Source organism: Centruroides sculpturatus, unplaced genomic scaffold, assembly GCF_000671375.1.
Source record: "Centruroides sculpturatus isolate CEXI.00-Female unplaced genomic scaffold, Cexi_2.0 scaffold1046, whole genome shotgun sequence".
NCBI lineage: Eukaryota > Metazoa > Arthropoda > Arachnida > Scorpiones > Buthidae > Centruroides > Centruroides sculpturatus.
In genome coordinates this window covers 294,384-306,232 of record NW_019385209.1, presented here as the reverse complement: position 1 = coordinate 306,232, position 11,849 = coordinate 294,384, and the positions used below count along the sequence as shown (strand labels likewise).

The following is an 11,849-nucleotide window of genomic DNA, read 5'->3' as shown; positions in this document are numbered from 1 at the left end:
ATTGTATTAAAACTAACTTTTTATACTTTTAATTATTATAAAATGGCAAAAAACTTAGCTTTGAGAGTAGGTTAAATTTTATTTAAAAAATTGGAAATGTTGATAACGAGTAAAATCGTCATTAAGTGTAACCCTACTCGAGAGATGACACACCATCCCAGTTTATCTCCCCACCTCCTTTAACCACCAAAATTTAATAGCAATTATCCCCGCATACCTCCCTGCAAAATTTCAGAAATTTTCGACTATAGGCACAAGAGTTATTAAGCTTCAAACAGGGTAAACAAAATCGCGCACTTTTCACAGACATACAGCAAAATCTTCTGAATTTTTTTTCTGTATTTCTCGTCGTTTCAAATCCCGTGTTCAAAAAAGTAAAAATCTAGGAGGGTCACTTTTTGACCGATCGCAATAGGGTGCGTTTACTTTTTGCTAGCTTTCAAGCTCGCCGAGCTGACACTTAGCGCAGCCTGACATTATACACTAATGGACGCCGCCATCTTTGAACAAATTCCAAGCTCCGAGCACGCCGAGCGCGCTAAATGCTAGCAATGACGTCACGGGTGCGAAAAGTAAACGCCGTGCTCATTGGTAACTAACAAAAAGTATACAGGCTGAGCGGGCTACGGCGAGATCGGAGCTAAAAGTAAACGCACCCATAGTTTCCCTCTATTATATATAACAGCCGGAAAGGTAATTACTAGAGTAAAATAAATTTTCTAAACTAGAGAAAACTATTAATTTGAATGATTGTCACAAGAATAAAACACTATTCGAATATTCCAACCCCTTCTACGCCGTCATGAAGTCTACATTTAGGTCCACACGTAACGATGACCCCAACTGTTAACAAGGTCAGCGCTACACAAGGTTGAAAATGAAGAGGCGATAGTCACTAAAAAGTGGTGAGTTTTAGATAACCCTTATAAATTGTATATAAAACTACAGTATAAGCCTAAATAACCTAAGCTAAAGGTAACATCTACAATAAAACTTATAAAGCAATAAATAAACTATTCTCTATACGAATTTATTATATTTTTGTGTTTATAAACACAGGTTAATTATAGGCCAATATTACTACTATAAAGGCCGTCGTTTGTGTGTAGTCTATACTTCTTATAAACCAAACGTTAGAATTCCTTATAACTCCTGCAATTTTTGTTCAATCCAGATGAAATTTTGGTTATAATCATTTTATGTTCTGACTGAAAGTATTTATTTTGCGGAAATATTAACCGTTTAAACTAACGTCTAAAAATAAGGATGTAAAATATAGGGAAATGGAAAAAACTTTCGAGTTCGTTCCTAACCTTGCTTTTGGAGATTCTTTCACTGTAATTTTAGCTCACTTCCAAAGTTCCTTCTTTTTTCTTCACTTTTACTTATTAGAAAAGATAAATTCCATTCTTCTTTATTCCCTTCTTTAATCTAAAAAACGAAACAAAAATAGTATTCGTCCACAGAAGATGAATGCCTTGACCACTATTCTCTTCGTCTACTTCCTGTTTCTTTTCCACACGTGGTATAAATCCTTTCCGCATGCGCGATTAGAAATGAAACGTAGATGGCGCTTATCATACTGACGGTTTCGTATGCAAATTTTCTTCAAAAATTTCCACTCGGAAAATATGAGAAATTATGCAAATTTTGAGTTCGGTTATGGTGTAGACGGATGGTGCATGTCTTTATCTTTTCGAATGGCATTCATGTTTTTTTAAAGTTTGTACAATTTTCTGTTTTTTTTTTTTTTTTTAAAAGCTAACGAGTAGGAAAATTTGGTCAATTGTTTTTACTGTTTATCTGTCGGTTAAAACTTGCCTTTCACAATTCATTCTACGCCGTTTTAGTTTTCCACTACGTGGCGTTCGACTGTTCGTGCTCCCGACGGGCATCCAGCAGGAGGTTAGTGATTCATCCTTTACTGTTCATAACCTAGGTCAGCGCTGTCCAACTGGCGGCCCGCGAGTACATTTTACTATGAATAAATTTATGTTACTAAATTATTATTATTAATATTAAAATTATTTTACTACCGTGTTTCCCCGAAAATAAGACAATGTCTTATATTAATTTTTGCTCTGAAAAATGCGCTAGGTCTTATTTTCAAGGAATGTGTTCTTTTTTCCAGGAAGAAGAATTCACATTTATTATTGAACAAAAAAATTCCCAAGTCGAATTTAGACGAGAGTGACGTATATCCGGTGTGTCGAACTGTCGCCTTTTTATAGCGTCAACATCGGACTCGCTGACCAATTAGTGCTTACTGAACCGTAGCACTATGCAAATGTCATGTGGTTTATCAACCTTCTTGGCCCCCGAAATGTTTGGTGAAGAAAATATGGCCCGCGGGCTACGATAAGTTGGACAGCGCTGACCTAGGTGATCAGTGCCGGCCTGAGGCAAGTTTTAGGATGGAGCGAGATCCTATTATGGCGCCCCCTTGGTTGCCATTAATTTATACCCTTTAATTATCTTTACCACTGAGGCGCCTGGAGCGGCTGCTCCGTTCGCCCTATGGTAGGGCCGGTTCTGTAGGTGATGTTATATCTGTATCTGGAAGCAGCGACGAGGAGGTGGGCGAGCATCGCAGGTGCCGCCCGCCGAGGAGACGCTACATTCCCCATAAACTTATACTTGCACTCCAGGCAAATCCTGTTCGAACCACTGATGTATCCAATCTCGTAATTCACTGCGTCCTGTTATCGATGGTTTTCAGATAGTATGGTGACTTCTTTATTTTTCGTCTCTGGTCCAAAAGTAGGAAATGAAACCAAAAGCACGAGAAAAAGTAAGTAGCAAATTTACGTTTTAAAAATGTTTTAGTTTTTAAAAAAAGTTTAAATATAGGCGCGTTTTGGTTATTGTCGACGGTCGCCATCTTATTTGCATATGTGCATGCGAAAAAAAGATGGCGACCGGAAGCACTGGCCGAATTGATGACCACCGACATCTTGGATACCTAGGGTAAATGTAACCGAACCGGGTTACCGGTATAATAAGTCCTATTATACATCCTAAAGAAATAAGGGACTTGTGCAGTTTAGGGGATACGGTTGTTTGAAAGATTTTCTTCCATAAAATTAATCGATTCTAGACTAATTTGACTTAACATTTCCAAAATACGTATATTTTTTTGGGAATAATCCATATAAAATATGCTATAAAGAAAAAATTGTAGGAATACTTACCGAGTGTGCACCGTTCGAAGACGCCATTGCTTAAGCTTGTTTTCGTCGCGGAGCGGCACATCGGACGGCGGACGCGTAGGAAGCGTATCACATGACATTTGTGGATTCTATTCGATCGCGTGACTACTCATCTCTGACGTGTTTCCTGATCAGCAAACTCTTCGCAAAAAGAATAAGTTAATTTGGAGATATCACGTGATAGATCATAATATAATATAGTATTTTTATTGTAATTAGAAACGATTTATTATTATTATGTTGGGTTTAGTGGGTTATACTCGGTTGACACCGGTGGCTGTGTACTATGCCAGACAAGAGTCAAGGCATAGCAACCAAAACAAAACTAAAATTAAAGAAGTGTGTCAGTGTCTGTATTCAGGAATTTCCTAACAATATGGCATGTATTCAATATAGTGGCCTTCTGTAGTGTGATGTATGTATTTCTATTCAATTATAATGGTCCCAGGCTTTTGTGTAGTGTGTGTGGTATCACACCTGTACAGGAGAGAACGACAGTTACAATAAGCACTCCATCCATCCTCCACAGATGCCTTATTTCCTGGGCGAGTGTACTTGCTAATTTTTTCAGTGCATGTGTTTTGTACATTGTGAGTGTTTGGAATGGCTATGTCTATAATGTATGTGATTTTATTGTGTTTGTCAATGAGTGTGATGTCTGGTCTGTTGTGGTAAATTGTTTTATCTGTGATTATGGCTCTATCGTAGTACAGTTTGTGCGTGTTCTTTTCCAATACTATCTGTGGAATGTATTTGTAGTATGGTTCGTGGATGTCTATTAATTTTTGTTTGTTTGCAAGCTCTTGGTGTATTATATTTGCTATTTGATTATGTCTGTGTAAATAATCTGTCTGTGTCAAGAGCTTGCACCCAGATGTGATGTGTTGTATAGTTTCTGGCATGATGTGACATTTTCTGCATTTGTCATTTGTGAGTGTTGTATCTTTGAGTATGTGTTTTTCGTAGTATTTATGACCTGATCCTGTATGGCAATCATGAATCCTTTCGTCTCCCCAAAGAGGCATAGCCGATCTAACCAGCTGTTTGATGCAGTTCTGTCAACAGAATCCTGGGCCAGGTCATAAGGATGCCTGCCATGGAGTGCCTTTCGAGCCCACGATTGCTTGATGGTGTCTATGCTTTTTATATGTTGTGTCATGTCTGTATGATGTGAGTGTAAGTTTAATGGCGTGTTATTTGAGTTTGCTAGAGTTACTGCTTTATGTAATTGTGATGTTTCTTGTTTCCTGTAGAAAAACTCTCGCAGTGACTGTATTTGTTTGTAGTGAAGGTTAACTTTATCAATCAGGCCACGTCCGCCATCTTTACGTGGAAGGGTTAATCTTTCTGTGGCTGATTTAGGGTGGTGTTGTTTATGCTTAGTAAGCGTTGTTCTTGTTTTCCTTTGGAGGTGCTCGAGATATGTGTAAGTCCAATGTATAACTCCAGAAGAATATATGAGTACTGGGACGACATATGTGTTTATTGCTTTAACTGTGTGTTTTGCATTTAACTGTGTTCTGAAGATAGTATTTAACTTACTTTATTCAATGTGCACACAGCAAACAAGGTAGAAATGCTGGTTATCAAAAGCATAAAACCACAAGTCGAACACTTCCCAAGCGTTTAAGACTGTGTGATATATCTTCGAATGATGCGAGCAGATCCAAGTAAGGTGGCCTTTTGCAGCTGACAGATAGTAATTTTGTGGCTTGTAAGTGCCGACTAAGAACTTTTGGCACAGCCCCAGTGTTCCGATAATCACTGGGACCACTGTACTGGTTTATGCCAGAGGCATTGCAGTTCAATTTTTAGGTCATGATATCGGCTAAGTTTTTCTTGTTGTTTTTCGTCAATTTAACTGTCACCCGGTATGGCGACATCTATGATCCACACTTTTTTCTTCTCCACAATCGTGAAGTCTTGCGTATTATGTTCCAGAACTTTATCAGTCTAAATTCGGAAATCCCAAAGTATTTTGACACATTCATTTTCAACTACTTTTTCGGGATTATGTTTCCACCAATTTTTTCCTACAGGTATATGATAGTTGTGGCACAGGTTCCAATGGATCATTTTGGCTACAGAATTGCACCCTATGGCGATCGGTCAAAAAGTGACCCTCCTAGATTTTTACTTTTTTGGACTCGGGACTTTGAAACGACGAGAAATACAGAAAAAAAATTCAGAAGATTTTTCTGTATGTCTGTGAAAAGTGCGCGATTTTGTTTACCCTGTTTGAAGCTTAACTCTTATGCCTATAGTCGAAAATTTCTGAAATTTTACAGGGAGGTATGCGGGGATAATTGCTATTAAATTTTGGTTGTTAAAGGAGGTGGGGAGATAAACTGGGATGGTGTGTCATCTCTCGAGTAGGGTTACTCTTAATGACGATTTTACTCGTTATCAACATTTCCAATTTTTTAAATAAAATTTAACCTACTCTCAAAGTTTTTTGCAATTTTATAATAATTAAAGTATAAAAAGTTAGTTTTAATACAATATTGTAACAGAAAACACCACCAAATGTGGTCAAGAAAGTTAAGCAACTGGTTGCTGGATCATTTTTTTTTATTGCTCAAGTCATATTTCAGTTGCTTTTTGGATAAAAATTAAACTTTTCTGGAAATTATTTTCCAAGTTTACAAAAAAAGAATTAGATGTGTCAACATAGAACTTTGATTTTATGTATTTCCTTCGAGATTAGCACAAGGTTGCTATTGAGAACAAATCTCACAGGAACACTTTGAGTGGAAAAAGAGTGGTTTATTCATGCAAAAGGATGTGCATTTCGGGCTTAATGCCCCTCTTCAGCCCTATTATATCAAATATATCGGTAATAAATATATAAATATCGCACCTTAAGGAAGTATGCAGCAAAAATTCAAAAGTATTTGCTACAACTTACGTATGTGAATAGTTTTTCTGCAATGAATTTAGTAAAAATTAAAACAAGGAACTGGCTAACAGACACATCTAAATAATTTAAAACTAGCAGTGACTAATATTTAACAAAATATTTTCGATATATTACGTTTACATCAGTTCCGGAAACTAAATTAAGTATAACTATGCTAATTTATAATTATATATGGATAAATAATTGTGATTTAGCGGCATGTTTTTCTTTTCTTTTTTCTTGTACGCGGCCCACGTCAGTTGAAAAAGTTTTGAAATGCAGCCCTTATATAGAAAAAAGTTGCCCATCCCTAATTAAACACGCGCCTTTCATTCCCACAGGCTGCGATTTATGCCCAAACAATAACGTTTCCTTCTCCGTGTTTAAGTTAAAACTTGTGTAAATAGTTTTTCTGTTCATAGTCTGAGCAACAGACCAAACATGTTAAATTTGCATCGATTAAAAATATTACAAGCTTGAGCAACTCTTAATCTTTTAATATCTGTTTCATATTATATGTAAATAACCAGTGTAAACGTCCACCATAATAAAACAGCTTTATTATAATTTAAACTTATTTTTACATACAATTTTACATTCTGTATAGATACTTTACGTATAGACATATTTTTTTAAAGAACCAATTCTCAAATATTTCGCGAATGACAGTTCATCACAAATAATTTCAAATTACCAGAATAGATTTCTGAAAAATTTATTCGTATTCGTAATTTAGTAAATATGTACACTTTATCTGTAAATATTAAATAATTTTAAAATAGAATTTATCTATTTTAGAAGATTTAGCGCAGAGAATAGAAATGTTAATCACTGTACAATACACATTGAATATGAATTTGTCTGATATTTAATTAAAATCGTCTTATTTTTTTCATTTAGGTAATCTTCAGCCTGAAAATACAAACAACAAACTGAATTTTGTTCTTCTTCTTTTCAATCTTGCAAGAATAAAATTTATAAATTATTCTTACGAATTTGTATTTTACATGTTCCAACGTTGCAAGTTTATCTTATTGAGAAGGAGTTATGAGGAGAGTATACTTAATATAAGTCTCAAAATACAATATTTTTTTTCTAATATGAATCTAACATATTATACAAGTTTACATTTTACAACACGAATGAATAAGAATATGAATAATATATTCTAATATTAAAATTCATGTAAAATTAAATTTTATACAATTTATTTCATGTATGTTGTTATTATTTACAGTTGTTGTTTGGATGAAACATTGGATGAAGTTTTCAAGAAAATATTCTCCAAGATTATAGAAAAAAACTGGATATTAAATATATCGCATTATTTACATTAGTGCTCTTGATTTAAAATATATAAAAGAAGCAAAAGGTCTACTGCAAGGATAGAAAAAGAAACTTCATGAAGATATAAATACATAAGAACAATGTTTTACAGAAATTGTTTACTTTAATATGTCATTCCTCATCAGCTGTTGTTTACTATATTATTAACATAATATATTTGTACTCGGACATTATCATCTCTAAAATTACTTTATTGTGTTTTGATGCAGAAATTTGCCTTTAGATATAAATATTATTATTTGATTAAATATTATTATTATTATTATTATTATTATTTTCTATTTAAGATACTTTTTATTATACATCGATAAAATATTATTTAAAACAATTGTTTAATTGCAGAGAAAAGGAACCAAAAGAAATTTTCATGTAAATACTGTAAGAAGAATTTCAAACAACATTTGAAAAGACATGAAAGAATCCATACAGGAGAAAAACCTTACACGTGTTACGAGTGTAAACAGAAGTTTTCGATTAAGCATAACTTAATTACACACCTTCGGATCCACACTGGAGAAAAGCCTTACCGTTGTGACGAGTGTAAGAAGAATTTCACAACTAAACAATGTTTGCAAACTCATGAAAGAATCCATACAGGAGAAAAACCTTACACGTGTGATGAGTGTAAACAGAAGTTTTCGATTAGGGATAGCTTAATTAAACATCTTCGGATCCACACTGGAGAAAAGCCTTACAGTTGTGACGAGTGTAAAAAGAAGTTTACACAAAAATCAAGCTTAATGACACACCTTCGGATCCACACTGGAGAAAAGCCTTACAACTGTGACCAGTGTAAACAGAAGTTTACACGAAAGGATTACTTAATTAAACACCTTCGGACCCAACACAAACAAAAGCCACATTAAATGTTAATTACATCCAGCGAAAATTATTTGTAACCATAAGTAAATTATAATATTCGCACTTTGAAATTTCGAAGGAATGTTATTTTAAATTTTTATTGATGTAGAATGATCGAAAGATGTAAGCAAAACTGGTTTTAAAATAAAATGATTTTTTTCCAATATCCGAAAAGTTTCATTTAAACATTACAATATTCAAATTCAGACGTAATTCTTTTCAAATTTTATAATTATATTAAAAAATGTAACAATTCTGTCGATCTCGGTGTTTTTTAGCACATGCTTTTAAAACAAAATTTAATATTTTCGAATTTGCTGAAATTTTCTAATTGCAATTTTCTGTTTGAACATACAAAACAGAGTTTATGTGAGATCTAGAATTAGGAGGGAGTCATTTTTAGACAAATTGACGGGAGAGAGAGAACGATTTAAATTTCAATCAAAATTAAAATTTTGTAACTTTAACGAATTTATTCAAAGAAAAAACGAATGTCAAGTACTTTCGTTATAGAAAGGAAGTTGATTTCGTTTCCTTAGGCCGACTCACGAGATGAATCATAGATGGGGCTTTTGCACACGTTACTTTGCCGTCTGAGGAGGCCTATATAAAAAGAGATTTTTGCTGCCATTCTGGGAGTCCGTCATACGAAGAGTCTGCTATTCGAAAAGTCAGTCATTTAATTAAACGGTTCTCCATACGATGTAACGAGTCCGTCATTCGAAGAGTTTTCCATACAATATAGGGCAGTTCGCCATACTATAGAACGCAATTATCCATACAAGAAATTGCCACAGAAAATAAGATGAAGAACGTGCATAGTTAAGAAGACCCTCCTCTCATATATGAAAATATTAGAAAGAGCTGGGAAGGTAGTATATTACTATTTAGATTGGTGTAAACTCACTTCCTCGCTAGATTTACGATAGAGGGTTTAATTTCCTCATACTTGAGATAGGTCTAGATATATATATTTTATAATTCATTTTTATTGTATATTCTTTGATATTTTGTTTTATTAAATATTTTAGTTTTGTTATTTTAAATATGGCCCTTTGATGATTAATATTCACACCTCTGCCTACTCAAAATACTTGCGTTCCTCATATTCGCAAGTTCGTGGTTACGCGTGTTAATCCTCGTTAAAATAAGATTAACTGGTGTCTGGAACCTGACGAGAAGAAGGATGATTACGCGATTATCTCTCTCCGCCTTATTTTACTTCATAACTGTAAGTTCCCCCACACTCGATATTATTAATAGAAAAACCATCCTTTAGACAACCGAGGCCTACTCTCACGATTAGCTGCCGAGTAAGCGGTACAAGAGTTTTACGAACTCCATATCCCCGGCTAGCCCCTCACATTTATGTAGAAATTAGTTTAAAACAGATTTCGTTTTTAATGGATCACATTATTATAACTTCATATTAATATCCGAATTTATATATACAAGGTCTGTTCAAAAAGTATCGGACCTTTGGTCGGCAAAAATAAATTTATTGATTTTGAGGTACAAAACCCTAATCCCCTTCAAAGTAGTCTTTTTGTTAGTGTATACACTTCTCCCAGCGTTCCTGCCATTGCTGGAAACACTGCTGGAACGCATCTTTTGGAATGGCCATCAGCCGGTCTGTCGCATTCCGCGCGATGTCTTCTCTCGACTAAAATCGGGTTCCTTTTAGCGGCATTTTCAGATTCGGAAATAGCCAAAGGTCACATGGAGCCATGTGGGGAGAGTACGGAGCGTAACGAACCACAGGAGTGTTGTGTTTGGCGACGAAAGCCCGAATCAGATGCGCAGAATGGGCGGATGCGTTATCACGATGGAGCTGCCAAGTTTTGATCGACCACAGATCCGGTCGTTTGCGTCGCACTGTATCGGAAAGACGACGAAGGACCTCCTGGTAGTACTCCTTTGCGATGGTTTGGCCTTGTGGTGCGTACTCACGACACACCACCCCACGAGAGTCGAAAAAACTGTCAACATGACCTTTGATATTGCTGCGGACCTGCCGCGCTTTTTTTGGCCTCGAGGATCGTCCCCGAAAGCCTGCTGAATCTTGCGAATGGTTTACACTCGGGTATCGCCAAGGTTTTTGGCAAAATTTGATGTAATATCGCTGCTCACGTTGTTCAGTCATTTTCCAGCTTAGTGGAATCCGACGAGAGCGCACTACATGACCTCACTCATAGAGCAATTGCCAACGACTGACGCTTCCTGCAGGCGGGAAAAAATTCACGGCTGTGCATGACTGTCCCCTCCACAACTCCACCGAAGGAGGCCTCTCGCGCATCATTAGTTTACGCGGAAAAAAATAAGGTCCGATACTTTTTGAACAGATCTTGTATATATATATATATAATCGAGATGGGTTGATGATAATAATAAGCTGAGTTCCGAAACAGTTAGGAGTTCAAAGTTGAAATTTGATACACAGTTACGGTACATCACAAGAACGTAGACTAAGAAAGGATTTTTCGAAATCCCCCACGGGGGAGAGGGAGAAGATTAAAGCTTACCCTGAAGAACTCTGTACAGTCGACCCCCCTATAACACGGTAGATACGTTCCGGTTTTTATGAATCCATTTTCTACGAGTTCTTAAATACATGAGCCAATCACAGCCCGGCACGTATGCAGTTTACGGACTACGGCTGTTTGAAAGGTTTTCTTCCATAAAATTAATCGATTCTAGACTAATTCGACTCAACATTTCCAAAATACTTATAATTTTTTTGGGAATAATCCATATAAACTATGCTATAAACAAAAAATTGTAGGATTACTTACCGAATGTGCACCGTTCGACGACGCCATTGCTTAAGCTTGTTTTCGTCGTGGAGCGGTGCATGGAATGGCGCTCGCGTGCTTCCTGATAAATTATTTTTCTGCGAAAAATTTGCTGAACTTTGGAGACATCATTAATTAATGTAAATATAATTTGTATGGACGTTAAATAATAAATGGTTTTTAGTAGATTCGCTACTCGTTTAAACTCAACGATTTGTACAATATCCGTTATTCGACCAATCCTGTCGCGACACGAGTCGGCGATGACGTTTTACCGAATTATACAAGTGTTTTTTTAGCGTGTTTGTACGAATACGGTCGCAATTTTTTCGCCGTCATATAGGAATCCGAACTATATAAACCCGTTTTATAAGGGAGTGTACTGTACTGTACTATTTTAGATACGGTTTTTTGCGTTTTTGATTGTGTTTTAATAGGGTGAGTACACTAAGAAGGAATTTTTCGTAATTCGCGGGGAAGTGTTAACAATTGGAAGTGTTAAGAGAAATAGGTGTGCAAGATTAACAGGCGCAGATGCGTTTTTTTTTGCGTTTATGTGGGAAATCGAACATATTTTTAGACCCATCTAAAAGTTCTCTAATTAGTCTGAAAACGGGAGTAATTCTTGCATTCTGTGAAAACGGATAAGATTGGCCTCCGGTGAATGTCAACACATATAAAATACGTCGGTGAAAGACAGAATATTTGGTTATATTATTATACATTCGAACAATCGCCGGT

General features: G+C 35.7%; 1 protein-coding gene across 1 annotated transcript; it reads left to right on the top strand.

Annotated features, from left to right (window-relative positions):
* The first annotated feature begins 1,631 nt into the window (after positions 1 to 1,631).
* Positions 1,632 to 8,450, top strand: LOC111636136 (gastrula zinc finger protein XlCGF49.1-like). The gene is made up of 3 exons (XM_023381314.1): positions 1,632 to 1,703; positions 1,851 to 1,905; positions 7,798 to 8,450. The coding sequence occupies exons 1-3, from the start codon at positions 1,632 to 1,634 to the stop codon at positions 8,319 to 8,321; spliced, it is 651 nt and encodes a 216-aa protein (XP_023237082.1). The 3' UTR covers positions 8,322 to 8,450.
* Positions 8,451 to 11,849: the final 3,399 nt, after the last annotated feature.